The sequence below is a fragment of the Nakaseomyces glabratus genome, chromosome C, assembly GCF_010111755.1.
Source record: "Nakaseomyces glabratus chromosome C, complete sequence".
NCBI lineage: Eukaryota > Fungi > Ascomycota > Saccharomycetes > Saccharomycetales > Saccharomycetaceae > Nakaseomyces > Nakaseomyces glabratus.
In genome coordinates this window covers 240,321-266,835 of record NC_088953.1, presented here as the reverse complement: position 1 = coordinate 266,835, position 26,515 = coordinate 240,321, and the positions used below count along the sequence as shown (strand labels likewise).

General features: G+C 40.1%; 15 protein-coding genes across 15 annotated transcripts; 8 read left to right on the top strand and 7 right to left on the bottom strand.

Annotated features, from left to right (window-relative positions):
• Nucleotides 1-176: 176 nt before the first annotated feature.
• Nucleotides 177-2,648, top strand: GLN3 (nitrogen-responsive transcriptional regulator GLN3; the record flags this gene model as incomplete). The annotated part of the gene is made up of 1 exon (XM_445275.1): nucleotides 177-2,648. One exon carries the CDS (start codon nucleotides 177-179, stop codon nucleotides 2,646-2,648), a length of 2,472 nt encoding a protein of 823 aa, XP_445275.1.
• A 540-nt stretch (nucleotides 2,649-3,188) lies between these two features.
• On the top strand, nucleotides 3,189-5,135 carry YEN1 (crossover junction endodeoxyribonuclease; the record flags this gene model as incomplete). The annotated part of the gene is made up of 1 exon (XM_445274.1): nucleotides 3,189-5,135. The coding sequence occupies one exon, from the start codon at nucleotides 3,189-3,191 to the stop codon at nucleotides 5,133-5,135; it is 1,947 nt and encodes a 648-aa protein (XP_445274.1).
• Nucleotides 5,136-5,633: 498 nt separating this feature from the next.
• Nucleotides 5,634-6,377, top strand: MXR1 (peptide-methionine-S-sulfoxide reductase; the record flags this gene model as incomplete). Its single annotated transcript, XM_445273.2, has 1 exon — nucleotides 5,634-6,377. The coding sequence occupies one exon, from the start codon at nucleotides 5,634-5,636 to the stop codon at nucleotides 6,375-6,377; it is 744 nt and encodes a 247-aa protein (XP_445273.2).
• A 309-nt stretch (nucleotides 6,378-6,686) lies between these two features.
• UTR2 (chitin transglycosylase UTR2) lies at nucleotides 6,687-8,132 on the bottom strand (the record flags this gene model as incomplete). Its single annotated transcript, XM_445272.1, has 1 exon — nucleotides 6,687-8,132. The coding sequence occupies one exon, from the start codon at nucleotides 8,130-8,132 to the stop codon at nucleotides 6,687-6,689; it is 1,446 nt and encodes a 481-aa protein (XP_445272.1).
• A 1,244-nt stretch (nucleotides 8,133-9,376) lies between these two features.
• On the bottom strand, nucleotides 9,377-10,726 carry SAH1 (adenosylhomocysteinase; the record flags this gene model as incomplete). Its single annotated transcript, XM_445271.1, has 1 exon — nucleotides 9,377-10,726. The coding sequence occupies one exon, from the start codon at nucleotides 10,724-10,726 to the stop codon at nucleotides 9,377-9,379; it is 1,350 nt and encodes a 449-aa protein (XP_445271.1).
• A 356-nt stretch (nucleotides 10,727-11,082) lies between these two features.
• OSW7 (Osw7p) lies at nucleotides 11,083-12,525 on the bottom strand (the record flags this gene model as incomplete). The annotated part of the gene is made up of 1 exon (XM_445270.1): nucleotides 11,083-12,525. One exon carries the CDS (start codon nucleotides 12,523-12,525, stop codon nucleotides 11,083-11,085), a length of 1,443 nt encoding a protein of 480 aa, XP_445270.1.
• Nucleotides 12,526-13,362: 837 nt separating this feature from the next.
• SAP155 (Sap155p) lies at nucleotides 13,363-16,239 on the top strand (the record flags this gene model as incomplete). Its single annotated transcript, XM_445269.2, has 1 exon — nucleotides 13,363-16,239. The coding sequence occupies one exon, from the start codon at nucleotides 13,363-13,365 to the stop codon at nucleotides 16,237-16,239; it is 2,877 nt and encodes a 958-aa protein (XP_445269.2).
• A 447-nt stretch (nucleotides 16,240-16,686) lies between these two features.
• Nucleotides 16,687-17,580, bottom strand: ERJ5 (Erj5p; the record flags this gene model as incomplete). The annotated part of the gene is made up of 1 exon (XM_445268.1): nucleotides 16,687-17,580. One exon carries the CDS (start codon nucleotides 17,578-17,580, stop codon nucleotides 16,687-16,689), a length of 894 nt encoding a protein of 297 aa, XP_445268.1.
• A 258-nt stretch (nucleotides 17,581-17,838) lies between these two features.
• On the top strand, nucleotides 17,839-18,432 carry KEG1 (Keg1p; the record flags this gene model as incomplete). The annotated part of the gene is made up of 1 exon (XM_445267.1): nucleotides 17,839-18,432. The coding sequence occupies one exon, from the start codon at nucleotides 17,839-17,841 to the stop codon at nucleotides 18,430-18,432; it is 594 nt and encodes a 197-aa protein (XP_445267.1).
• An 82-nt stretch (nucleotides 18,433-18,514) lies between these two features.
• IRC6 (Irc6p) lies at nucleotides 18,515-19,312 on the bottom strand (the record flags this gene model as incomplete). The annotated part of the gene is made up of 1 exon (XM_445266.1): nucleotides 18,515-19,312. The coding sequence occupies one exon, from the start codon at nucleotides 19,310-19,312 to the stop codon at nucleotides 18,515-18,517; it is 798 nt and encodes a 265-aa protein (XP_445266.1).
• Nucleotides 19,313-19,604: 292 nt separating this feature from the next.
• On the top strand, nucleotides 19,605-19,964 carry GVI51_C01837 (uncharacterized protein; the record flags this gene model as incomplete). The annotated part of the gene is made up of 1 exon (XM_445265.1): nucleotides 19,605-19,964. The coding sequence occupies one exon, from the start codon at nucleotides 19,605-19,607 to the stop codon at nucleotides 19,962-19,964; it is 360 nt and encodes a 119-aa protein (XP_445265.1).
• A 221-nt stretch (nucleotides 19,965-20,185) lies between these two features.
• On the bottom strand, nucleotides 20,186-21,637 carry DUG1 (metallodipeptidase; the record flags this gene model as incomplete). The annotated part of the gene is made up of 1 exon (XM_445264.1): nucleotides 20,186-21,637. One exon carries the CDS (start codon nucleotides 21,635-21,637, stop codon nucleotides 20,186-20,188), a length of 1,452 nt encoding a protein of 483 aa, XP_445264.1.
• A 587-nt stretch (nucleotides 21,638-22,224) lies between these two features.
• Nucleotides 22,225-23,214, top strand: MRX20 (Mrx20p; the record flags this gene model as incomplete). Its single annotated transcript, XM_445263.1, has 1 exon — nucleotides 22,225-23,214. One exon carries the CDS (start codon nucleotides 22,225-22,227, stop codon nucleotides 23,212-23,214), a length of 990 nt encoding a protein of 329 aa, XP_445263.1.
• A 123-nt stretch (nucleotides 23,215-23,337) lies between these two features.
• On the bottom strand, nucleotides 23,338-24,351 carry CNN1 (centromere-binding protein CNN1; the record flags this gene model as incomplete). Its single annotated transcript, XM_445262.1, has 1 exon — nucleotides 23,338-24,351. The coding sequence occupies one exon, from the start codon at nucleotides 24,349-24,351 to the stop codon at nucleotides 23,338-23,340; it is 1,014 nt and encodes a 337-aa protein (XP_445262.1).
• A 281-nt stretch (nucleotides 24,352-24,632) lies between these two features.
• RMD8 (Rmd8p) lies at nucleotides 24,633-26,492 on the top strand (the record flags this gene model as incomplete). The annotated part of the gene is made up of 1 exon (XM_445261.1): nucleotides 24,633-26,492. One exon carries the CDS (start codon nucleotides 24,633-24,635, stop codon nucleotides 26,490-26,492), a length of 1,860 nt encoding a protein of 619 aa, XP_445261.1.
• Nucleotides 26,493-26,515: the final 23 nt, after the last annotated feature.

The window sequence follows — 26,515 nt, the reverse complement described above, 5'->3', positions numbered from 1 at the left end:
CTCAATAACGTCGGCTGAACATACCAACTAGTTATAAGAGAGAATACCAGAGCTTTGAAATTGAAGGGCAGCAATAAGACTACTATTTTTTTTGGAGACGAGTGAAACTAATTTGACTTTGGGCGAGACATTCCATTACAGAAAGCAACACACATACATATACTAAAAGCGAGACTATGGAGGGGTTTCAGGATGATCTCGATGGGATGGGTGTTCTGAACTCATTCCTGAAGGATGGCTCGGGTGAGAGCAAAAGTGGTGCAGAGAAGAGCTCGACTACGAAACCACAGGCCGAGAATGTGGTGCCGTTTGTCAACGATAATTACGATAGTATGCTGGAAGCGCTTCCGGATGAGCTTAACCTTGACTTCACATCCCTGTTGTCGCCGTTTCCAGCGCCTGGCCAGGGTAATGATGATGACATAACTGTGAATGTTAACCCATACATAGGACAATCTAATAACGACTTTTATAAGATAGATGAAGTACCCGAGGAAGATTTACAGCAAGGTTCTGAGATAATTAACAGCACAACACAATTACAACCCATTACAATCAATAATTCTAAGCAACAAAACTATAACCAGATAAATGTTGACTCATCCAACCAGCAGAATGGTGAAATCGCACAGTTTTGGGATTTCAATGTGGATACACTTAACATAACCCCGAGTAATTCCAGTGGCTCTGCAACTATAAGTGCCCCAAATAGTTATAATTCAGAAATTCCCTTAGGTGTGACTACAGGATTTAATAACAATAACAATAATCATCTATTTGCTCATGGTGTACTTGGAGGAGGTTCAAGTATAGGCAACTCTAATATTATCAATAACACAAGCCTGACTTATTCTAACCAACAAAATAGCTTTCCTGGTTCTAGTTTACACTCAAAGCCAACTACTGCAACGACGGTAACATACACTAATACCCCACCGATCAAAGAAAATCAATCTATCATTGCAAATTCATCCCTCAAAGCCAGCCAATTTACGGGGAAAAGGCCAATATCTGTTGTTGGGAGTAATAATAGTTACTCCGAGAATCCATATATACTAAGTGCAGCCAATACTTCTAACTCAGTAAGAAAAAACTCACTGCCGAGACAGTTATCGTCGACTTCACTGAATAACTATAGGAAATCTGTCTCATCTTCTGAACGACCTCCAGATCCAGATGCAGTGCATTGTGATAATTGTAAGACGTACAAGACACCACTATGGAGAAGAAGTCCCGAAGGTAAAGTTCTTTGTAACGCCTGTGGTTTGTTTCAAAAACTTCACGGTACTATGAGGCCTCTATCATTAAAGACAGATGTTATTAGAAAACGTAATTCAAAAAAGAGAACAAAAATACAAATGAATCCACAACAAACCCAATCCCAACAAAGGCAACACATTCAATACCAAACACAACAAAATAGCATGCAAAAACTGCTAAGCAATCACTCCAGTCCTACGGATACTTTTTCTTCTGGTAAGAGTAGGAGAAAGTTATCTAGTACTAGATTAAATCAAGACATGACAACTATTAGATATTCCAGAGAAGGTGGTAGTTTAACGAAGCAAGGTTTCACCACAACCCCAACATATAATTCACGATCACCAAATTATAGTAATTCTGCTGCGGCAAGTAATACGAGGAAATCTAAGTCCAGAAGAAGCAGTACATCATCTGTCAATTCTAACTCAAGCAGGTCATCTTCGAGATCAAATGTTCCTATTTTGCCTAAGATATCAGGACACTCTAGTTCTGGCAATTCTCCAATGAATATTCAAAGCACTACCCCAGGAGGTGGTCCACAGACCTCAAATTCTGTTGGAAACTTCTTGGCAATGGGCGCTTATTCAAACAGTTTGACATCCTCTCCCAGAAATGCTTCTATATATGGTACAAATGCACCATCGAGAAACTTATCATCATCCGCAAGCAAGTATGGTGTATCGATGCCAGGTAGAAAACTTTCAAGAAATGCTTCCTATTCTTCTAGTTTCATAAACACGAACCCACAACAAACTCAAGACATAGGCAATTTTAACGATGACCAGAGTATTCAAGGTAATGGAACGGGAGTAAATAGTCAGAACATAAGGAGAATTAACAGTAATTACGATTCTCCACAACCCAACTTTGATCTGTTCAGGCTTGACAGCAACAAAGATTCTCCTGAGAATATTCCTGATGTTCTAAGATCAGATTCTAGACTCTCTCAAAAATCACAGGTTTCTCATACTTCATTATTATCTCAACAGATACAGAATCAACAAAGAATGAGAGGTGAAAAATCAATTTCTCAGGAAAACTTACAATTTAAACAAACTCCAACCATGCAGGGACAAACGGAAAGAAATATTCCTAGTAGGACAACCAGCAGTGCTAGTTACTCCGAATCAGTATTTCAACAGAGAGGAATGCAACCAAATAACAGCAATTCACAATTTTTCGAAAACCAACACCAAGCCAACTCTAATACAGATCAGCGACAATTTTTAGAAGGTATGTCTTACGATTTACACAATGGAGATAATACTATCAAAACAGTTATCCTGGGCCAGGAACAGAATTTCGCAAACCCAGAAGCAAATGGCAACGAAGCAAAGAAAAGCGCGTTAGAACAGGATTTAGACTGGTTAAAATTTGGTATTTGAACTATCCTTTCTTCAATGGTATTATCTGCCATTACAGATACCAAAAATGTGAATATTTTTTTTAATTCAATGGCTTTTAGCTTTCCCAATAATACAATTAACAATGACACCTGAAATTGAATTCAATGTAATATTAATTGCTGCACTAGATGCTTAACACACTCAAATGAATCAGTCTCATAAAGAAGTAATCTATTGTCCAATGTCAGGCAGTTTTTATTTAAATCATTCTAGTACAAGCATACCTTTCCATCTAATACATTCCCATAATTTAATATATAATAAAATCAAATTCATAGAGCATAAATAGACACATAATACATCTGTGAATATTAGTTTTGAACAACTTATTATAGACTATGTTCCCATTGTTCGAAGTTTATTTTAAAATTCCTGGTTTTGCCGGAAAAGGAAAGCTATGATCAAGTTCATTTACTTATTCAATAATCAAAGTATGGGTAAACATTATAATAAAGGCATAAATCATAAGTATAACAGCATATTATAAGCATTGGCTGTTGTTTCTTTGGACATGTAGCCATGGGTGTTCCAGCTATTTGGGAGTTTCTAAAGCCTTACATAAAGGATCGAAGGAAGACATTGAAAGGATTTGTATGCCAGTTCAGAAAGGAAAATGGTAGAAGTCCAAGAATAGCAATTGATGGGCATAATTGGTTATTTGAGTGTGGGTTTTATCATAACGATGCTAGAGCGGAACCGTTCAGCTTCACAAAGGATAGCCATGATGATGATACCTTATATGCCAAACCCTATATGAATATGATACATAAATTGAAAGAACTATCATTGCTGGATGTATCTTTTGTGATAGTATTTGATGGACCATTAAAGCCTAAATTTAAAAGGCAGAAAGAGACTCTGAGATCTATTACTGGAACGGCTGATGTAGATACGTACTTGACTTCTTATGTAGACAGTTATCGCTCGTTCCAAACAGAGAGACCTGAAGGTATGATGAAGAAGTACATGAGCCAGTACACGCTAAAGAAAGTTCAGGAGCTGCTTAATTTACTAAAAGTTAATTACACCTTTGCATATGGAGAAGGTGAATCCCATTGCGCGTGGTTGCAAATATCCGACCATGTCGACTATGTTATGAGCAATGATTCTGATACACTAATGTTTGGTGCAACTAGAGTATTAAGAAACTTATCAAAAAACTTGGAAGACAAGAGCCCATCTTCTCGTCAAGGGAATAACAGCACATCATCTGAGGCTGAATATTACATAACAGAAGTCAATTTACAAGAGATAAACCAGAAATACGGTCTTCAATTGTCATCTGCATCATTATTGTTCTTTAGTTTGATTATTGGTGGTGATTATAATTCAGGATTGAGTGGATTAGGTAAAACAAAGGCATTAACTTTGATGAATTTACAAAGCCCCAACTTTGTAAAGCGCCTAATGGAGATTTTCCATGATATTGAACTAGATGTGGCTTTGATAAACAGCGAATATGAAAAATTTCAGAAAGAAGTGTACGAGTACTGCCAAGATAATGGTCGTGAGCTATTTGGTAGAAACTACAGGATATTACTAAGTAAAGAAAACTTCCGTGGATGGCCTGAACCCTATATTGTATTCCACTATATCTATCCCATAATCGATAAAAATGTTCCATCAAACTTCTTGACTCCAGATTTTTTTACCAGTGTGGAAGGTAGCTCATTATTCAGATCTCTAGATTTTGTTGAATTGATGTCATACTTGGAGAGACATGGACTACCCAGCTTCTGTAATTTCACCACTTGGTATCACAAGACAATACATGAGTACTTCCTACTGAAGCAGCTAAAGCTATTTCCTGATGAGAGTGTGAACAGCGATTTAATTAAGATAACTGAAATCAAGTCTGACTTAGATAGATCTTGCATGATGGACATCAAAAAATACAAAGTCCGATATAGAACTTTCATCAAGACTATCAACGAGCCTGTTGCACTTGAGAGCAATGAGCTAATTAATGAAAATACTGGGGGCCTTTCACCGAAAAAGTTAAGTCAGAGACAAGTAGATGTGCGCCATTATCCATACTACTTGTGGGTGCCTTGCGATCTTGTTGAAGAACACAATCCACTGATAATACGCTACAATCAACTGCAGAGACAATTAGAAGAAAAGTCACCTACCAAGAGATCGAAATCTGAATCACCAAGAAAGCGTAAATCAGTCTACAAGCAGAACAACACACTGGATGGTTTCTTATCAAAACATGCATCTCCAGTCAAACCAACACAACACACAATAGAGCCACCCGTACTGCTTCAGAAAGACACAGAGGTGAAAAGGAGGCTTTTTGTAGGCGATGATAGTTCCAATGAAGAGAATCAAACAGACCCCGACACAGAGGACTCATTAATTATAGTGGAGGAAAGGGACGTGAGCCCCCGCAGAACTATCGAGTACTTGCTATCTACCTCCCCATTAAAGAGAAATTACACCAGTTTCAGTGAAAAGGACTAAAATTCTATATACATTTCCTACCACTTGATAAAGCTGAAAAAAATCCAGAACTTTGCATTTGGCAAAGTCTGGTTGTACACAATGTGCACTATCTTCCAACTTTGATTACAGGTACATTTCCGCCCCTTCCCCCAAATATCCCACCCCTACCAGTTACTCCCCTATGGCAAGCCAAAACGAACGATCAACACAATGGATGCTATTTGATTTCACACACAACACAGCCATTGATTTCACAAAGCTTATTTCGATGTAACTTTATTATCTAATAGACACTTTTGATGAGCTATGTGAAATCAATTTTTTTTTTCGGTTCTCGAATGCATTTGTGCGCGTTTTCTCTGTGAAAACCGGAAATGACGTAATTTCGGATCTCACTTTTTTTTTCATAAATTTTTCATCAAAGCAGTATACACACTAATAGCTAAGTGCTCCCATACTATGTGCTAGGGCAGGTAGTGTATACACAGTTTTTTTTTTTTGGGATGTGGTATTGTTATGGGAAGGGAACGGTGTGATAGTTTCCAGGGCATCGGGGTGACATATATAAGCCAGAGGTTGGAGTTGGGATATTTGTTGGGGTTGCTGTCTGTTATTTGGAAAAGGCCATATTATTATAAAGTTATATTTGAATTGATAATATTCAGCATGCTAGATTTTTTGAAAAAGAGTAACCACGGAAATATGAGTAAAGTTATTGCCAAGAGCATTAAGTACAATCCCGAGACTGAGAAGTTGATCACATTGGGTGCCGGTTGTTTCTGGGGTACCGAGCACATATATCGTAAGCACCTAGGTGACAAGATACATGACAGCAAAGTTGGTTATGCCAACGGTGACGAGAGCTCCAAGGACCTTTTGAACAGGGTCTCCTACAAGAGGGTCTGCAAAGGTGACACTAACTTCTGCGAAGTTCTACAGATTTCTTACGACCCTAAGAAGGTCTCCTTGAAGGAATTGATCGATTTCTTCTTCAGAATCCACGACCCAACCACGGTCAACGCACAAGGTCCAGATGTTGGTACTCAGTACAGAAGTGCCATCTTCACACACTCTCCAGAAGATTTGAAAGAAGTTCAGAAGTTGAAGGAGGAGTGGCAACCAAAGTGGAACAACAAGATTGTTACCGAGGTCGGCCCTATCGAGACTTTCTATGAAGCCGAGGAGTACCACCAAATCTACCTGGACAGAAATCCAAACGGTTATGCTTGTCCTACACATTTCGTTAGAAACTTGAAATGATAGACATCGCACAAATTAAAATATATAAAAGCTCTTCTACTATTTTATATAAACTACATTCTTCATTTGTAATATAAAAAAAAATTATGTTTATTTCATCTATTGCTGATGCTGCACCATCCAACTAAGGTTTTTAGACCAAGCTTTTTGTTTTTTCTATTTATGATGTGCTGATAAAATAGTATAATTAATATTAAATGTGTATTGGTATGTTATGAATGTAAATATAGTACAAATTGTAAAGAAAAAGATTATATGCAAAGAACTAAAATGAAAATGAAAATTTGAATGCTTAAGATGTCATAGTTTTTAAGCTAACAAAGCAGTTAGTATAGCAACAATGATAGCACACAGACCATTCAATTTTGTAATGGCACCCGTGTTGCTATCTTTTTGATTTCTAATAGTACTGGTTGAGGTAGAGCTAGACTGAGAAGACTTGGTAGTTGTTTGAAGGGTAGATGGGTCAGTCTTGCTAGCAGTAGACTTACGCTCACTAGTCTTAGAAGTAGTAGATGCATGCTTGGTAGAAGACTGACTGGTTGAATTTGAGAACTTAGATGTAATAGAAGTTAAAGTAGAGTTGTGGTGCATGGTGGATGAAGTAGAGTTGTGGAAAGAGGTAGAAGAAGCAGAGGAAGTGGAATTGTGGCTAGAAGAAAGCTTTGATGAAGCCTTAGCTTCAGATGGTTTGGCCTTGGCTCCTTCGGTTAAATTTAAACCAGTCCAAGCACTGTTTTCCAAGACAAAATCTTTATCAGAGATCATGATACTGTCTTGGGTAAAGTCCTTGTTACTAGTGTAGATGTATGACTTAGTACCATTCTTCTTGACATTGGCAGGTGGGTCATAACAAGTAATGTTAGCCTCTTGAACCATCATATAGTAGTAACCAGGGTCTTGAATATCTGGAGCATCCCAGTTAATAGCACCACCAGCCCATGCAATAGTACCTGGAGCACTGGTAGCATTACCACCTGGCCAAATGGAAATTTGAATTCTAGATGGAGTTTGAGGAAATTCATAAATACCAGTAGTTTCATTGTAAGTCTGGTTCTTGTACAGAGTTCTGCCAACAACACCGTCAATAGACCAAGTGATGTAATCCTCATGCCAGTCGATTTCGTAGTCGTGGTAGTTTTCAAAAGTGTTGGAAGTAGTCATGTTAGCACTGTTGGTGTAGTTCAAAGTACCTTCCCAGTAGAAGTTAGTTTGGACAGTGTTCAAATCGGCACCAATAAATTCGATATCGATTTCATCTTGAACGTTAGAGAACAAAATCATGGAACTGACAACACCACCCAAGTGAGAAGACTTTAATCTAGCAGAGACTTTACCGTACCACATATATCTAGTAGTAGACAAAACAGAACCACCAGAGTTCTTTGGCATAGCCAAAATCATACTGTCTTCGTCTGGGTAGTCGACCAAGTAACCACTATAAGTCCAGTCAGCAGCAGAAGCATTGTTCAAGTAAGTGTCGGCGTTCAATACTTTAGAGCTGTAGTCGTCAAACTTGGTGGAACTGTCCTTACAGACAGGCATTGGAACACAGGAATCGATGCTGAAGGAGAACTTTGGGTTACAGTTGTTGATACAGTATTGACCTGTACCACATTGACCGAATTGAGAACAACATGGAAACTCCTCAGGACATTGAGAAGTAGCGTTACAGTATATTGGTGCTGTTAGTTCAGCAGCCTCAACCGATAATATGTTAGCGAATAATGATAGCAAAGATATTAGAAACAACATTGCTGTTTTTATATGTTTGATGGGTTGTTTATATTTTGTATTTTACAATTACAATGGCAGAATAAAAATAGATACATTTATCCAGAAACAGGGTCTATTTATATATATTTTCAAGTACTCATCGATTAAGATTATTTCAGCTTTGCCATGGCTATACCATTTCCTATAAACACCAAAAATAGTATGCGTATTGTTGCGTATTACTGTTGACAGTTTATTGGTGACTCCCTAAGTATTACCATAGAACCAGCCATCCACGCCAATCGCCAAAATTTCATTTTTTTCTGCAATTTAAACCCAGCTTCATTAATTTTCCTAATCGGGTATAGGAGCGAAATTTCATTAAATTTTCGGGTTAGGCGGTATATCGAGAGAAAGTGACGTACAGATGCGAAATTGCTCGAGACCCTTTGATTTACTAAAATGGTGTATAAGGTAATAGATGTAGAATTCCTAATTGGGACATTAATTAAACTTCAATTTAATTAACGAGCATAGCAATGGGGTTGCTTGATCAATTCGTGATTGTGAGGCGAAAGCAGTAGTCGTATGGTTACCAGTAACCATATCTAAACATGGGTTGGTGACTTCTATAGTGCATATTATGTAAAATCGTTTGTTGTTGCGAGCGGGTATACGCGAATGGGGATATGTAATTGCCATTTAGAATTCCCAATGTGGTAAAAAACGTTGTTTGGATGTTTATCAGTTAGTGCCGCTCTGAATTTCGAATAGAGGTCCGACATAGCATTTATCCCTTTCTGGTAAAATTACATTTATGTATGTTGAAGAATGTATTTTATTTTATTTTTTTTGATAGTTGAATATCTTATTAGAAGTATTTTTTATAAAAACAAGTATTTACCTTTTGGTATTAACCAAAAGAAAATAAAAAATAATAAAAATAGTTATGAAGTAATGAGCCCCTGTCCCAAATTATTCTTATAAGAAAATGGTAAAATAAATTGAAAAAATGTTATGCAACAACGAGACTTTTTTTGGATTTTAGTATTAACCGAGAATATGTCCTGTAATGAATGTTGAAATCTCTATACCTTTTCTAGCTTACAAAGAAGAAGAAAAGATTGATGTCAATCATTGGAAATGACTTCCTTGATTCGACAAAAGGTAAAAGAACAAAATTAGTAGTAAAATTGTGAAGTAAAGGGTGTAAAAAAAAAGGAAAAATAAATAGGTAAAATGATTAATACCTGTAGATCAGCTTAAAACTATAAGACACACGATTAGTATCTGTAGTGGTCAGCCTTGAATGGACCTTGTTGAGGAATACCCAAGTATTCGGATTGGACATCGCTCAAAGTGGTTAGCTTAACACCCAACTTTTCCAAGTGGAACTTAGCGACAGCTTCATCCAAGATCTTTGGTAGAACGTGAACACCGACTTCGAATGGACCAGTCTTTTCGAATTCAACAAACTTGGTTCTGAAAGCCTTGTCATCAGACTTGAACAAAGCAATTTGAGCCAAGACTTGGTTGGAGAAAGAACAAGACATGACGAAAGAGGAGTGACCAGTGGCACAACCCAAGTTAACCAATCTACCGTTAGCCAACAAAATAACGTGTCTGCCAGAGGATAGCAAGTAACGGTCAACTTGTGGCTTGATGTTAATACATTCCTTGGCGTTTTCCTTCAACCAAGCGACATCGATTTCAATGTCGAAGTGACCAATGTTACAGACAATGGCATCTTCTGGCATCTTTTCGAAGTGTTCACCCTTGATGATGTCTCTGCAACCAGTGGTAGTAACGAAGACTTGACCAACGGAGGCAGCGTCTTCCATGGTGGTGACTTCGTAACCTTCCATAGCGGCTTGCAAAGCGTTGATTGGGTCGATTTCAGTGACCAAGACACGGGCACCCATACCTCTCAAAGAGGCGGCACAACCCTTACCGACATCACCGAAACCAGCAACGACAGCAACCTTACCGGCCAACATGACGTCGGTGGCTCTCTTGATACCGTCGACCAAGGATTCTCTGCAACCGTACAAGTTGTCGAACTTGGACTTGGTGACAGCGTCGTTGACGTTAATGGCTGGGACCTTCAACTTACCTTCTCTCATCATTCTGTACAAGTGGTGGACACCAGTGGTGGTTTCCTCGGATAGACCGAAACAGTCAGTCAACATCTCTGGGTACTTCTCGTGGACAAAAGAGGTCAAGTCACCACCATCGTCCAAGATCAAGTTCAACTTCTTGTTGTCCTTGAAGGCAAACAATTGTTGTTCAATACACCACATGTATTCTTCCTCGGTCTCGCCCTTCCAAGCGAAGACTGGGACACCAGAAGCAGCAATGGCAGCAGCAGCGTGGTCCTGAGTAGAGTAGATGTTACAGGAGGTCCAGGTAACTTCAGCACCCAAGGCAACCAAAGTCTCAATCAAGACAGCGGTTTGGATAGTCATGTGCAAACAACCAGCAATTCTAGCACCCTTCAATGGCTGGGCCTCGGCGTAGGCCTTTCTGATAGCCATCAAACCTGGCATTTCATTCTCAGCCAATTCAATTTCCTTTCTACCAAAGGCAGCTAGGGAGATATCAGCAATCTTGTAGTTTTGAGCTGGAGCAGACATTGTTAGTGTGTATTATTGAAGTTTCTATAGGGGTCTTACCAATCATAGCAAGAATCAAGAACCAGTACTGAATTTTAACAGGGCCCTTTATATACTTTACTCGAGAAAATGGTGATGAGCTGAAAAATTTTATGGATTTTGTTCAGCTTGTGAAATATTTTTCCCAGTTTTCCACAGAAACACCCGCACAAATACAGAGTTCAAGGAAAAAAAAGCAATGGGTACTGTATGGGGGGGGTGGCCGTGGACACGGCCAGTGCTAAACGAAGCTTATAACGGATATTAGCTGTGTGAGTGCTATCCCAAAACAATTGTATTACTATTATATATATATGCTATGTAGTTGTAATAATGCTTCATTGCTTGAACATCTGTGCTTCTTTGTGGTCACGGTCCTTTAGGAGTCTGTCTGCCTGGGACCGCAGCGACTGGATTTGTGCTGTGTATGTCTTCTCCAGCGAGTCAAGCTGCGAGTCCAGGCTCGTTTCAAATTGTTTCAGTTTCTTGGTGTCCAGCTGCTTGTGCAGCAGCTGATCCCTGAACTGGATGATGTCCTTCTTGTGTAGAGTGAATTCGAACCAATCCTCATATATCTTAGCGACTTCGTCATCGCCTTGGTCTTCTCCCTTACCCTTGCCATCGATGGCCAGTGGCCTGGGCTCCTCGCCGTCCTCGTCATATATGTCTCTATAGGCCATGTACTTCGACCACTCCGTGTAGAATGTGTCCCCCCATTCTTCGTATGCTTCTATAGTTTCGTTTCGTACTGCCTCCAGGGCTATATGTGATTGCTCAACCATGTTTTCCACTTGTAACTTCACTGCTTCGACTAGTTGCTCTAGTCTAGTCTCTGTTGACTTCAGATGGTGCATGATTAGTGGTCTTGTCACATATGTGTCCAGCAGTTTTTGCCCCGTATGGTCATAGTAAAATACACTGTCGGTGTTTTCGTCGTATATCATGGTGCAGTTGATGTTCTGCACTGTGTCCTTCAAAATTGAAATCTGCGCGTCCATGTCGGATCGCAGTTCCTCGATATCCTTCTGGAAGTTCTCAACACCAGATACAACAGTGCTCGAGATAGTGTTGTCGACCTCTTGCGATAATTCATTCTCGATCGCCTTGAATTTACGGGATATACTCTTCACCCAAATGTTGAACCCACCTTCCTGTAGGAGCACTTCAGTGTTTATTAGTTCGCTTAGTTGTGGGAACTGTACTGCGCTATCATCTGTATCTTTGTGTAACGTTACGTCTGTAGGATCGTTCAGTACAGCATCCACAATGGCGTCCACGTTGCTAGACTCCGCTTGTTCTTTATTCTTGCTCTGTTTCTTATTCTTGGTGCTCTTCTCGTCCCCGTCTTCTTCGTCCTCATCTTCCTCATCGCTCTCGATCACATTCCTACCGTTGTTTATCAGCGAAAGCATAGAGTAACCCTCGTCTATCCTCGAGAAGTCCAGGTTCCCACGCAGTATCGCAAACCCATCGTTGAACGAGCTCGACGCCTGTTGTGCAAACGGCTTCAAGTAGTACAGCACTATCCTCAGGTGCTGCAAAAGCGGGCCCAGCTTCCTATGCAGCGTACAGCACAGCCTATTTCGGTGCACAAACTCCACTACTTTCCCCCACATGTCCAACAAAAGCTCTATCAGCACCGCCAAGTACGGAACAGATGTGCTCTGGTAACCGGTGTACTTGATCATGTCCATACACCCAGGTGTCATCGGATCCCTATACAGCACTCCCAGCAGCACACTCGCCGCCACCAGCACCACCAAAAACAACCCTCTAGCCATCGTTGAGTGTCTTGTATTTTGTACTGATTGTAATGTGTTTCTGTATCCCTGTCCTGCCTTTAAAATAACATATCCTAATGACTGTAACTATGTTGAACTAAAAAGGTACATCGAAGGCTTGTGAGTTGTTTATGTGATGGGCTGATTTATATCATAGTATACGTGTATAATCATTTACGTACCAATCACGCTTATAATACATATATACGATTTCTACTGTGGGTGCCCTCTGAGTCCCAAAACTGCGACGATGACGACCATAATAGGCTCTGGTTTGCCAGTTTTGGTTTTAGCTTTATCAGTTTTAAAGTACAGAACAGTCTTTTGGTATTAGCAGCATTGGTGAATTAGCTAGTCTAGGTTACAGTTCTATAGTGCCGTCGATCTTTCCCTTACAAATTTGATAATATCACTTGCCTAGGAACCTGGGCATATGACAAATCCCCCGTTGCGTACTACAAGAATCCCTACACTCTGTACTTTTGTCTCTTGCTCTTCCCCTCTGTCCCAAGGCTTTTGGAAGTAGTTGAAGAGCAAATATAAATCGAGCATAACCTTTTCCACTATTTGTGCAAAAGTGTATCCTAATCCTGGGAAGCGATTGTTGTTTGTTATAGCAGTAATTTAGGCTTTTTGGAATAGGGAGAAAACGAAATAAAGTGAAGACGATTGGAAACGTCTGTGCTTAGCTTTTAATTGAGAGTCATTTGTAAATACAGTCCCCAAACTCCAGACTCCAAAGGTTGTTATTATTTTTTGATTTGAGTACCTATCTTTCCTCTCCCCTGCTACAAGTTATAAGGCCAATTAGAATCACAAAAGACAAACACATCAGCTATGTCGTTTTGGCCATTCGGTCAGACTCCGTCTCACTCGGATATCGATAAGATACTCGACGAGTACCTCACCGTTTTGCATAGACTAGAGAAAGATATTGTCATTCCAAGCGTGTTCAGAACCGAGGCGTCTTTGGAAGGTAAGCGGACCCGTGAGGACAAGAACAGCAGAAGTGCGTTTGGCATCGATGATTCCAAGAGGAAAAGAAGGAAAGAAGAAGACGAGGATGAAGAAGAAGAAGAAGAAGAAGACGGCGATGACGAATGTGATGGCGACGTCAACAACAAGGAGAATAACGTTGATGACAAGCGTAGAGATGATGATGATAATGATAAAATTAATGATGACAGCGGCATCGACGTTGGCCTAACTAGTGGTAAGTACTTGAAATCTGATAGCAAGTACATCGAAGATAATGAGGATGTAGACGATGATACCATTGATGTAAATCCAAATGAGCCAGGCTTCACTACCACTACGCATACAGCAAGCTCAAGCAGTTCTAATAGTTTCTTGTCCTCCAGGTCCCAGTCAGCAACATCGATGACAATAAACGGGTCTGAGTTGGCAGAATTGACAGTTCCATTAACAGGTGAAGAAACTGAACAAAGGCTAGATAGCTCTTTTATTGATCGCATGTTGAAGGAAGGTGAACTTCTGAATGAATTAGCAGCTCAAAACAAGGGTCTAATCGATTTTATATGCTTTGGATTTTTCTTCAAAGAGAATGAAAAGGAGAGAGTAGAAAATATAGATTACTTACTTGACCAATTGTTGTTTTGTGTTGATCAATTTAAAATGGTTGAAGCAGACACGGTGAACGTGACGAGAGAAAACTCACCAGCAGACGAAGGTATCGAGATGGATTTCAACAAAGTCATTGAAGATAATGCAGAAGACGAAGATGAATATCTGTCAAGAGCTAATCTAATCGCTGAGATATTTTCCTTAGATATTTGGTTAATCACAGAATCGCTGGTCAAAAATAAGGAACATTTATCAAAAATATGGAATTTATTGCATAATCCAAACTTTAAGTTTGAAAGGTCGCCCTTAATTCCGATTTTTTTGAAGATGAATCAGAACTTATTGATAACCAGACAAGATCAATACTTAAACTTTATTAGATCTCAGAGTTCTCTTGTGGATGATATGTTAATGCACATAGATATTGCCTTGCTGATGGATTTTTTCCTAAAATTGATTTCAACAGATAAAATTGAATCTCCTACAGGTGTTATTGAATTGGTATCAGATCAAAAACTCATAGATAAACTTCTCAAGTTTTTGAACAATAACCTCTACAGCGCTGACATTCAGGCATGTGTGTGCGATTTTCTTAAAGCTCTGATTGTGATTTCCGCAAATGCTCCGTTGGATGAATTATCCATCGGTCCAAATTCTCTAACTAGACGATTAGCCTCGCCAAAGTCTATCGATAAGATGATAAAGATAGTTTTAAATGAAAGAGGGGCTGCTCTTAATAGTACAATATCGATTGTCATTGAACTGATTCGTAAAAATAACTCGGACTACGATCAAGTTAATTTATTAGATACGACGTTAGAAACACATCCTCCATCAGATAGAGATCCCATTTTCTTGGGTTATTTACTGAGAAGGTTCGCTGCAAATCTTCCAAAGTTGTTTGAAATTATTGATGATATTTATGATAATAATGATACAAATGACGATATGTTATTAACAAACCAAATGAATGAAAAATTTATACCGATAGGTTTCGAAAGATTCAAAATAGTAGAGCTGATTGCTGAATTATTGCATTGTTCTAATATGGGTCTTCTAAATACTAAAAGAGCTGAAAGAATTGCAAGAGTACGTGACAAGGTTAGAAAACAAGTATCATTTCAGTTACAAGATGCATTGAATGATTTAACTATTAACCCTTCTGTTGATAATAAAAGGAAATCAGATACTGCGCAGCAAAATGACAAGCATGACGCCTTTGATGGCATTCAGTCTGAAAATGAAAGTCATGATGAATTTGAGCATATAAACCAGGATGAAAATGATGAAATTGATGAGACATTTGAGATACCATACATTAATGAAAACCAGAACTCCAAACTGCGAACCAACCCTACTATTGGTGACTTATTCAAAATCAAGTTATATGACTGTCAAATAATTCCTAAGATTATGAAACTATTTTTGAATCACCCGTGGAATAACTTTTGGCATAATGTTATATTTGATATTATTCAACAGATATTTAACGGTAGAATGGACTTCTCTTACAACTCATTTTTGGTCTTCTCATTATTTAATCTGGAAGGATCGTTTCAATATATGGATAGTGAAGCTGCTAAGGATGCAAAGCTAAAGGACTTCAGTATTACCAAGGACTTTATTTTGGAAGGCTATCATAAATCATATAAGTTTTATGAGGAAAAGAATACTAACTTGGGTTTTATGGGACACTTGGTTTTGATCGCTGAGGAAGTAGTTAAGTTTTCAAAGCTATACAAAGTGGAGCTAATATCTACTGATATTCAAGATTCCCTTCAGGAAGATGATTGGCAATATTATTCAGAGGAAGTTTTGAACCGTACAAGATTGATGTATTCTAAAATTTTGGGTGGCGGTAATTTTGTGGAAGATGCTAATGGAAATATTGTTCCTCAAATGAATGACGGTAACTATCTTGACTATGATGATGAAAATGATGTATCGGGTGGAAAGTTAATTAATGTCGAAAATCTTGAGGAGCAGCTTTCATTGTCTACTGAATCTGACCTCCATCTCAAGCTTCGCGATATGTTAGTAGTAAAAGCACAGCAAGAAGTTGATGCTAAAAATGCTGCAAATGGTGTTATTATTCTTGGTGGTCCAGAAGAGATTCCAGATAATCAGTAATGCCATATGACTTACCATCTGCGATTGTCAATTTATGAATATGCATATTCCGTATTCTTCCTTATTTCAAAACTTAGATTAACTAAATCTATTAAAGGGTTCCTTGATATTATTCCTAATTTTCTTGTTGTTTTTCATGCTTAGCCTAGAGCCTGCATATTTTATTATTGCATTTGTTTTGATGATTTTAATTAGATTTTATTTTTATTTTTATTCACTTCTCCTAATGACTAAGCTCTAGACTTGGAATCATGATATATGATCTTGTGTAAATACAAAACCGTGCTAACGTAAGTAAGCTCTAATACATTTATTTATTATTCAATTACATTATAAGTTTGACTTATATAGGAGATTAGTTATTTAGTACTCACTGTCTATAGTAATTGTAGTTTCATTAATCATTAGGTGTGTCAACACAGTTATGATTCGCAAAACCAAAATAGTTCAGTCCGATTTACGAGAATAAATTACCTTTCCATTTGGCAATGTCATTTTCTTTTGACCAGGCTTAATTTTCATTTCAGCCTTTGGTTTCTTATCGTCATTTGAATTGTCTTCTGCCACATCAATCTTCTCGGTAGTTTCCTCGTGTAGTTTCTTAGTGGTACTCTTGAAAAGTTTACCAACAGTTCTATTCTTGACGGCATTTAAAAACTTGAATAATAGAGCATCGGTGAGTTTAGGTTCCTCAATGGTGTCCTCAGAGATCAGAGATTCAGAACCATCTTCTTCTATGACAAATACATCACCGAATCTTAGTACAAGTTCTTTACCTGGGTCATCCTCATGTTGCTTAAAGAACAGAGATTTCTCTCCCAGACCATCAGTGGTATCTTGTTCTTTACAACTTTGAATGAATCTAGCTATTCTTCTTCTGTTTGAATTATATTGCAACTTCAAGATGATGTAGTGGAAAGCTGTAGCAACTAATAAGACGAAACCAATGATAAACCACGTCTTTGGCTGAGCTCTTTGGAAAAAGAAACCACCTTTGCTAAAATCGTAGTCTGGGAATCCATTCTTAAGATAATAGTCGTAAGTCTTACGAGAAGAATGGTTCGTTAGAATCTTGGTGGCCAAGTTCAAACGGGCATAGAGCTTCTTGTGCTTGGGATTCTTATCCGGATGGTACTTTCTAGCCAACTTCCTCAAATTCTTATTAATTTGCTTCTCAGTAGATGACTTCCCATTAGGCAGCTTCAAAAACTTGTAGAAATCGCCATACTTCTTAGCTATCTCCTTTTGTAGTTGGAATATTTCAACTTCTTCTGCGGTGAAACAGTACGCCACCGCAAGCAGGCATACCAGCACGACCAACTGACGACTAATACCAACCATTTCTATACAAACTTCTTGCTATTGCCGCCTGACACTAGTTCAATTCTGTCACGGTAACCTATAATTGTCTAGGACAGTAGTTTTTATAAGTACCCAGTGCAGCTCAATTCTCAGTTTCCTTGATGCTACGCTGGCAAGAACCCGATGAGCTTGTAAAATGAAAAAAGTGCCAAATAAGTGTCAATAATTTTACAGAAGGTTGATTGCCACTGGATAGACTTGACAAATCGATAACAGCAGTAATTGTTAGTATAAGTGATGTTTACGCATAAGCTGTTTCAATTGTATCAATTGCAGACCACGCTACTGTACCTGGCACTCTTTGGCAGGTGGCTGGTGTTGATGCCCCTGGTGGGCTCTCGTTATCTCCCTGGTGGAATACACGAATACCTCTGTTACTTGTTGGTGATTGTGTCTGTGTTTGAAGTGCTGTGGTCTCTATACTTCCATGGATTACGCGGTTTTATTTCCCAGAGAGTGCTCAAGTCATTGAACTACCTGTACTTAGTGCTGAATTTGCACTTCTACGATGACTATGAGCATGCTCCTTTATTGAAGACTAGTGCTTACTCTACATTTATAATAGGTGTCAGTCTGGTGGAGTCGTACCAGCACTGGTGCAGGCTATTCAAGAGAGGGCCAAACTACAAACGTGAGACTCGTTACTGGAAATTTATCAGCTATGTGATGTTGCCATGCTTATACTTGAGCGAATTCGTTCTGCTATTGCTGAATAGACAACTACCAAATCACCACACTACTGAGCAACTGGAATTGGTTAATACTGTGGTGCTGATATTGTATTTCCCAATGGCGTTAACTGTATATAAGAGACACCTACAGGTGAATTGAATACTACGCAAGCAAATGATAGTAGGTTTGTTAACTAAACGGAAGAAAGAATGCATATAGAGTTCAAGATATATCATATTATTTATAAGTTGTTTGCAATATCGGTGGCCATTTGCAAAGCGAACTGCTCGGCTTCCTCACTAAAACCATCGGAACCATTGGATAACTTTTGGTAATGAATCTTTGCCTTCTTCAGTGTGTCGATCAGGTATTCCAGATCAGGTTTATTCACTTTATCAGAAGTACTCTCTTTATTTTTGAGTACTACCTTGCAGTCAGTCCACGGATGTGTGTCTATAATCTCTTTTAAGCGAGCCATACCTTTGCATTCATTGGTTTCTTTCTCGACCCTATCGTCATGATAGTTTATAAATTCTATACTTGAAGCATCTAACTCCAGAAACTCATCATAAGTATCTTTTACTTGTCTAGCAGAGTTAGTGTTGACACTAATAACGCTAACTGAATTTCCTTGAATGAAATCATAAAGAACAGAATTGTATTCCTTTGTATCCTGAGTAGAGTCAAATGATCGTACTATTATGATCATGGTCAGTAAATCTCTAAGCTCTTCATAGTCATCGGAGTTGACTTCATTAAGCCAACCATGAATGTCAACACACTCATCAACATATAGATCATATTCAACTGCATAGTACTTGGTATCCCATGACAACTGCTTCACAATGTTCCCCTGATCTTGTACGCCAAACACTGTGTCCAATAACTGGTCCCTAAACAAAGTACTCTCACCTTCAAAGACTACAAGTACCTTATTGGGCAAAACTTTTGCGTCTGTTACCTCTTCGCATTCATCCTCCGAACTCACAGGTAACTCAGTTGCTCTAGACTCATCAGAACTGGATGATTCATCCAACATAGTTTATAGCTGGTCGATATTGCTATGCTTAGTTTGACCCTGATTCTTGCTAGAGCTCATTTCTTGATGACCTTTTCAAGTTGTCAAGGCTATTTTAGCAAGCGATGCCCATCGCGATTACTAGCAATATTAGCTTTGCTAAAAGAATAGCAATTCAATTATAAAAATATATATATATATAAATGGCTCCCAATCCCCCAGTATTTTAATTTCCATTTATATTATCCAGTTATTTTGTTTCTTGAAATGGATTCATTCTATATGATACAAATAACAGCGCAGAAGTACTTATATGATCTGGTATTATAAAGATATTGAGAAAGTTGCTGGTACTCAGCCTGTCTTTCAACCTCAGGAGATTCCGGAATACCAACCTCAAGCACCAAGACCGGTTGGTGAGCCTGTTGAGCAATGGATTAATAGTGATGCCTATGCCGTTGAGCTTCCAATCAGAAACTACTCTATGATAATTCATCCCCAATGGCAACCACCAATTGAGAAGCAAGATGAAGAAAAGAATCAGAAATTGAGTATCCTCCATAAGATTGGGAAAGTTATCTGGAGACCAGCGGTTCTGGATGGAATTTTTGTCACAATATGCGCTATTGGAATTATATATATAATATTCATGTTATTCAAATACGACATTTAAGCTTGTGGACCCTAATGATTTTACAAATAACAACTATAATATTATAGTGATTGGCTATAAATATTTGTAAAATGAAAAATTGGATGCATTAGACGCTAATATATAAATAATCTACTGCGAAATGTAAATAAAATAGTTTTGTGTAATTGGAAAAAATAGGTCTTTAACATGATAGATAATCATCAAATAGGAGCTGTTCATTAGATAAAAAATTGAGTTGATTATTTCTCTGGAGATTCAGCGTAATAATGCAAGTAAGCAGCCATTAGCTTCATACCATTGACGAAGTTGGAGATGTCCAACTTCTCATTGATGGAGTGGGCACCGTCATCACCTCTACCCATTGGTAACAATAGAACACTAGTCTTTAGTTGTTCCTCAAAGGTCAAAGTGATTGGGATGGAACCACCTTCTCTGGTGTAGTCAGGTTCGACACCGTAAACGTCCTTAGTGGCCTTAGCGGCAGCTTGGAACTGAGCATTGAATGGATCTGAGACCCAGTAGTTACCATCGTGGATCAATTCAGCCTTGCAACGGTTTGGAGAGTTCAACTTCTTGAAAGCAGCGTGACAGTGGTCAACGACGATTTGAGTCAATTTCTCAGAGTCGATGTCTGGGACAGTTCTGATGGAGAACTTACCAATGACCTTAGCTGGGATAACAGTCTTTGCACCTTGAGAGTAGAAAGCACCTTCGACACCGTGAATGGACAAGGATGGGTATCTCCATCTGTGCTTCAAGATGTCCTCCTTCTTGGTGTAAAGGGCGGTTTCGGAGCCAGAAGCAGCGTTCAATTCTTCAACACTGAAGTCAATGGTCTTGTACAATTCCTGTTCCTTTTCGGTTTCCTTGGCAACCATGGCATCGACACCTTCGATGAGGATCTTACCTTGGGAGTCGACCAAAGTGGACATGACTTGAACCAAGTCGATCATTGGCTCGGCGATGATACCTCCGAACATACCAGAGTGCAAGTCTGCGCCTGGACCTTCAATGGTGACTTGGTAGTAGTTACAACCTCTTAGACCGTAGGTCAACACAGGCTTTCTGGTACCCAACCAGTAGTTGTCGGAGATACAGACGGCGTCAACACCCTTGAAGTACTTGTCCTTCTCGGCGCCGATCAACTCCTCCAAACCTAGAGAACCAGACTCTTCCATACCTTCGAAACAAGTGATCAAGTTAACTGGCAACTCGACACCGGCAGCTTGGTGTGCTTGCACAACGTGCAACCAACCGGTCAAGGGACCAGTGTCATCGGAGGAGCCCCTGGCTCTTAGAACCTGCTTCTTCTCGTCGACAACCAACTCAAAGGGTTCAGAGTCCCAGCCGTCTTCTAACTTGGCTGGCTGCACATCGTAATGACCATAGACCAAGACGTTCTTCTTAGCAGGGTCGTTACCGTAACGGGCCAGCACAATAGGTGGCAATTGCAAGTTAGGGTCAGAGACTGGAGGTGGCTGCGTACCCAGCTCCTTCAATTGAATGTCAGCAAAGCCCAGCTTCTTCAAGTGGTCAGCCAAGAAGTGAGCCTTCTCAACAACACGGGGTCTCAAACTCTCATCAGAGGAAACAGCCGGAATGGCAATAGCCTTGCTTAGCATGCCAATGAACTCAGGCTTAAGCTCATCGATCTTCGTGAATACTTTGTCAAACGCTCTAGTAGAAGACATCCTGATACTTCTGTGGATTGCCCTCCTGAGAAACATTCCTGCAATAACTAACTTCTTTATTAGTTTGCCAGCCTGAAAAGTTTTGACACATTTTTTTTCACCGGCCGATGCCCTCTGCCTACAGGCCGATGGGCAGGCGATGAGCTCAGAGCAGCTGCCAACGCATACCATCTTTGACACATTTCTAATCTGCAAGCTATAACAGCACAGTGAAGTCTAGGCAAGCCATCGATGAGCCACTGCATGGTCGTCCTCGTCCTCTAGGTTGCCAAATGTAGTAGTACAGTTGTGTAGTTTCTGTGTCGGGGTCTGCCTTGTACATGAGGAGTGCTCGGGTCATCGCAGTTATAAGCAGCACAATGCATTTCGAATAATGTTTCAATTGCAAATTAAACTAAGGTATTGCTACTTGCATTGCCAGCGGTGGGAATGAGTCTCACTGGCGGCTTGCGTGTATCGTGGTTGGGACTCCTCGTGATTCTTGTTGCTGGTGACATCCCCATGCAGCTGTATAAATGAATTGAACTGCTTGAAACATCAGTGATACATTGTACCCATTGATCAGAGCTCGCAGAGCAGTGCCCATCATGACTCAAAACAAGGTGAATGACAATGTGACGCTGATTACCGCCGGCAGCGTCTCGGGGCTCTTCAGTGCGACGATTACGTACCCGTTCGAGTTCTTGAAGACAGGCCTGCAACTGCACAGGAATGTTGTTGCTGCCAAACCGTTTGAAGTCCTGGGGTACCAGGTCCGGACGTACTTTGCTGGGTGTTCTGCAGTCAACATCGGTGTGGTTATGAAGACCTCGCTGCGGTTCCTGGCCTTTGACAAGGCCTCTGAGTGGCTGAGACCACCCGCTCTCGCTAAGGATGCTCCCTTGTCCGGTGTGCAGTTGCTCATGGCCGGTGCTCTGACGGGGACCATGGAGTCCCTGTGTATAATACCGTTTGAGAACGTGAAAGTGGCCATGATCCAGAACTCCCTGCTGAGCCATGAAAGGTTGAACACGACCACGAGCAATGTCCAGGGACAAGTCGCCAACGAGGTCAAGAAGACATTTCATAAAAAACCCACACTGCGAAGCTCCTATGAAGCACTGTTCCCTGAGAAACTGCCAACCAATGTGCTCACTACCGCTGCAGAACTGTACAGGCAGCACGGCCTAAGGGCTTATTTCAAAGGTACCATGCCCACACTGATGAGACAAGTCGGTAACTCAGTGGTGAGGTTTACTACGTTCACGATGTTGAAGCAGTTTGCTCCTAAGGAATATCAGAATAACGAATACTTTGCTACATTGCTCGGACTGATCTCGTCTTGTGCAGTGGTAGGTGCCACGCAACCGCTAGATGTGATTAAGACACGGATGCAGGCCAAGGACTCGGTGCTGCTTTATAGAAACTCAATAAACTGTGCTTACAGGATATTTGTTGAAGAAGGGTTTGCCATGCTGTGGAAAGGTTGGCTGCCAAGACTGATGAAAGTGGGGCTGTCAGGAAGTGTGTCCTTCGGTATATACCAGTACACTGAAAACATGATTGCACTTATGAGACAGGAAAGATACCTCGAATGAGCTTCTATTGGTATGCGTCTGTAAATAAAAAGTTATATATATTATAGTTACATATTCGTCGTTATCGTCATCGGGAGATAGTATACTGATATTTCATGTTGTCAGTTTGTGGTCCCTTGTTGATTATTGTAGAAATTCAGAAAACATTTCTAGCTCTAGAAGGTTACATTGCTCCAAGGTGAGATAATTGCACGCAGTTTCAAAGACCTGCTCCTTTGTGCAATCGCTGCGGCACAAGTTGTATCTAACTAGCATGTCCTTCACATTTGCATAGTTGACATTAAGTGTTCTCATGTCTTGTTCATTTTGACTTTCATAGCATTGCACGCTGTTGGCTATTAACTGAGGGATGATACTACCTAAGGCTTTCCAGGACCGTCTTGGCATGTCTATGTTTTGTAAACCAGGAATGCTTTCCACAATTTTTCGGAGTTCAGGTACTTGTAGCAAGCTCTCTTTGTAACTTTCTTCTATCTCTTGTTCTTCGTTGATGGATTCTTCATCTGTACTGTAGTTATGGAATACATCTCTTTCATCATATTTGCCCGTGGGACTGTGCACTCTTGGAATATAGTGAAGGCTCGAGTCCGCTACGATCCGTTCCGGGGATTCAATGGTGGTTTCTATCTGAGCTGGCGAAGAAGGTATCTGTACATCGTTATAGTCATCGTTATGGTCATCAAGACCGCCAATATCGTTGAAATTAGGCTCGTTATCCTGTATAACAAACGACTCATCCTGTAAATTGACGTGTTTCCGGGCCTTTGTGTCTTTAATCTGCGAGAATACCGCCACAGATAGAGACTCTTGCTGTTGATCTTGTATGGAGCTCGGGTCCCGGTAAGCATCTGGCTCATTATCCTCGTGGGTCTCCTCAGCATCTAGTAACTTGTCCTGCAAGTTTGATACGCCGTGCTGTTTCCCATCGCCCCGCGACGCCAATGCAGAATCCAGCTCCTTCAAAAACATTCGGGACTCATTCGGTGAGTTCTTTAAGTTACCAACATCAAATACTCTCCTCTTCTTCAAGCCTGGCGTGCTCTCCAGAAGCATCTGCTCTTTCAACCGTTTGAGCACTTCTGCCCGCCTCTTGAATGGCGTCTCAATCACTGAACTCTCCTCATCCTTCGACTCCATAGCCCTATATCAGTCAAGTACACTGGATTTACCTTCCAATTGGCCTATACCCTTTGAGGTCTCCCAAGGTCAAGATCAACTTCAAAGTCCCAGTGATTCTTATCACTCATCGCTAATTTCTTGGATCAAAATTGCATAAAAAGCTGAAATAAATAGTAGGTGGAAAGGTCAAGCAAGGTCAACTTGTCGAGGACATACACTAGCCACACGAGTACCTGGAACATCACTACACTGATTGAGGAGTTTGCCCTGTGTGTTTGCATGGCACAGGTTGCGGAATTATGAGTTATAGAGACACTGGGATGGATAAGAAAGGTACAGGGACGATGTCGAAGAGGTCGCCCTCTATCCTGGTGACAGATGCCAGGACCAGCAAGAACAGGCGAAGTGCGCCGTTTGCTGGGCATGCCGCTGGTGTGCGGAGTGCGTCTTCCTCTACTGGTAGTGGGAGTAGCGCCTCTGCTGAGCGTGGTGCTGAGTTGATGAAATATGTTAATGGTAACCTGCGTGGGAGCCGTGGCCAGTATGCAGCCACTGGTGGGCGCAGCAGTAGTAACCACGGTACCGGTGACCTCAGTAATAGAGGTACTAGTTCTCCTCCGAGACGCAGGGCGTCTGGTAGGTTCAGTGAAATATCCATAGATAATATACTATCAGACCGCTCTGATGTGCCGTCTGGTAGAAGAGAAGAAAGAGGCTCTAATTCTAGCTTTGATAGGAGTATGATATATGACCGTTTGCACCCACAACCGATAAGGAAAATGATTAACACATTGCCTATAAGAACGTCGAAAACGTCACAAAAACTGGTCCTCATACCTGAGGATGGTTCTGTCCCGCCGACTAGAGGTGCATTAGAGAGAAGAGAACAGCCAACATTTGTCAAGCGAAACCCAACTGAGAGGATACCAAAGAGCAGCAGAGATCACAGGTTGTCCCGGATAACCGCATATAACCTAGCAGAAGGGTTTAACCTGAAATTGCTGTCAAAGTTTCTCAAGTCTACACACGAAGTCAAGCCTAGACTTTACGATGAATGTTTATACATCGCTTATACATTGCCATTGTTGCCAGGGAAGGATGGATTCAGACTAAAATCCAACGTATCCAAGAAGGTTGTTGGTGGTAAAACCTTGATTGAAAAATTAATTGATACTAGTGAGCAAAGAGATCACCATTATGAGTACTATTCTGGTGTAGAGACATTAGAGGATGCGAATAACAATTACGAGCTTGATCCAACTAGTGTTGACAACGAAAATAATAACAATAGTAATAATAATCCAGCAGATTCGTTTGATCCAAGTGAGCCACAATATTTTGCAGAAGAGACACCAAAGGAACAGCTAGAAAGGGAACGCTCTGAAAGCTTACATATTAATCCGGGAAGTAAGCCGATAGCGGTAAATGCCGATGAAGATCAACATGCTGAAATTTTTGTATTTCACTATGGTGTTATTGTGTTTTGGAATTTTACTGAGGAGGAAGAAAAGAATTTATTAGGTGATATCGCGTTCTCTGACTACAAGAATCTAGTGATAAGGCCCTTAGATGAACAAGATATTGAGATAGAGCAATTTCATTTTGAATATGACAAGGATACGGAGAGACCCAGAATTTTCAACGATATCATTACATTGAGATCAGGGGATCACATTATAGAATTAACTTTGTCCCATGCAATTGCTCAATCTTCGAAACTTTCTAGATTTGAATCAAGAATTTCTCCCATTCTAACCACTGTTACTAGACTTCCAAAAAGATTGGCACTGTATGGTACATTGGGTCTGAAAAGAGAACAGTTAATTAAAAAATCGGGAAAACTGTTCAAGTTGAGAGTTGATGTCAACTTGTCGTCAAGTGTTTTAGATACTCCAGAGTTCTTTTGGTCATTTGAGCCAAGTTTGCATCCGCTGTATGTTGCCATGCGGGAATATCTTGAAATCGACCAAAGGGTTCAAGTACTAAATGATAGGTGTATGGTCTTTCTCGAATTTTTTGATATATGTGTCGATTCTATAGCTGAGAGAAACATTGTGCGCGTTACGTGGTGGTTCTTTGTCGCTATAGTAATTACGGTGATATTTTCATTGATTGAAGTTTTCATCAGATATCTCATTATTAATCGACTCAAACACTAGATGTCTAGAAATCATTGATCAAC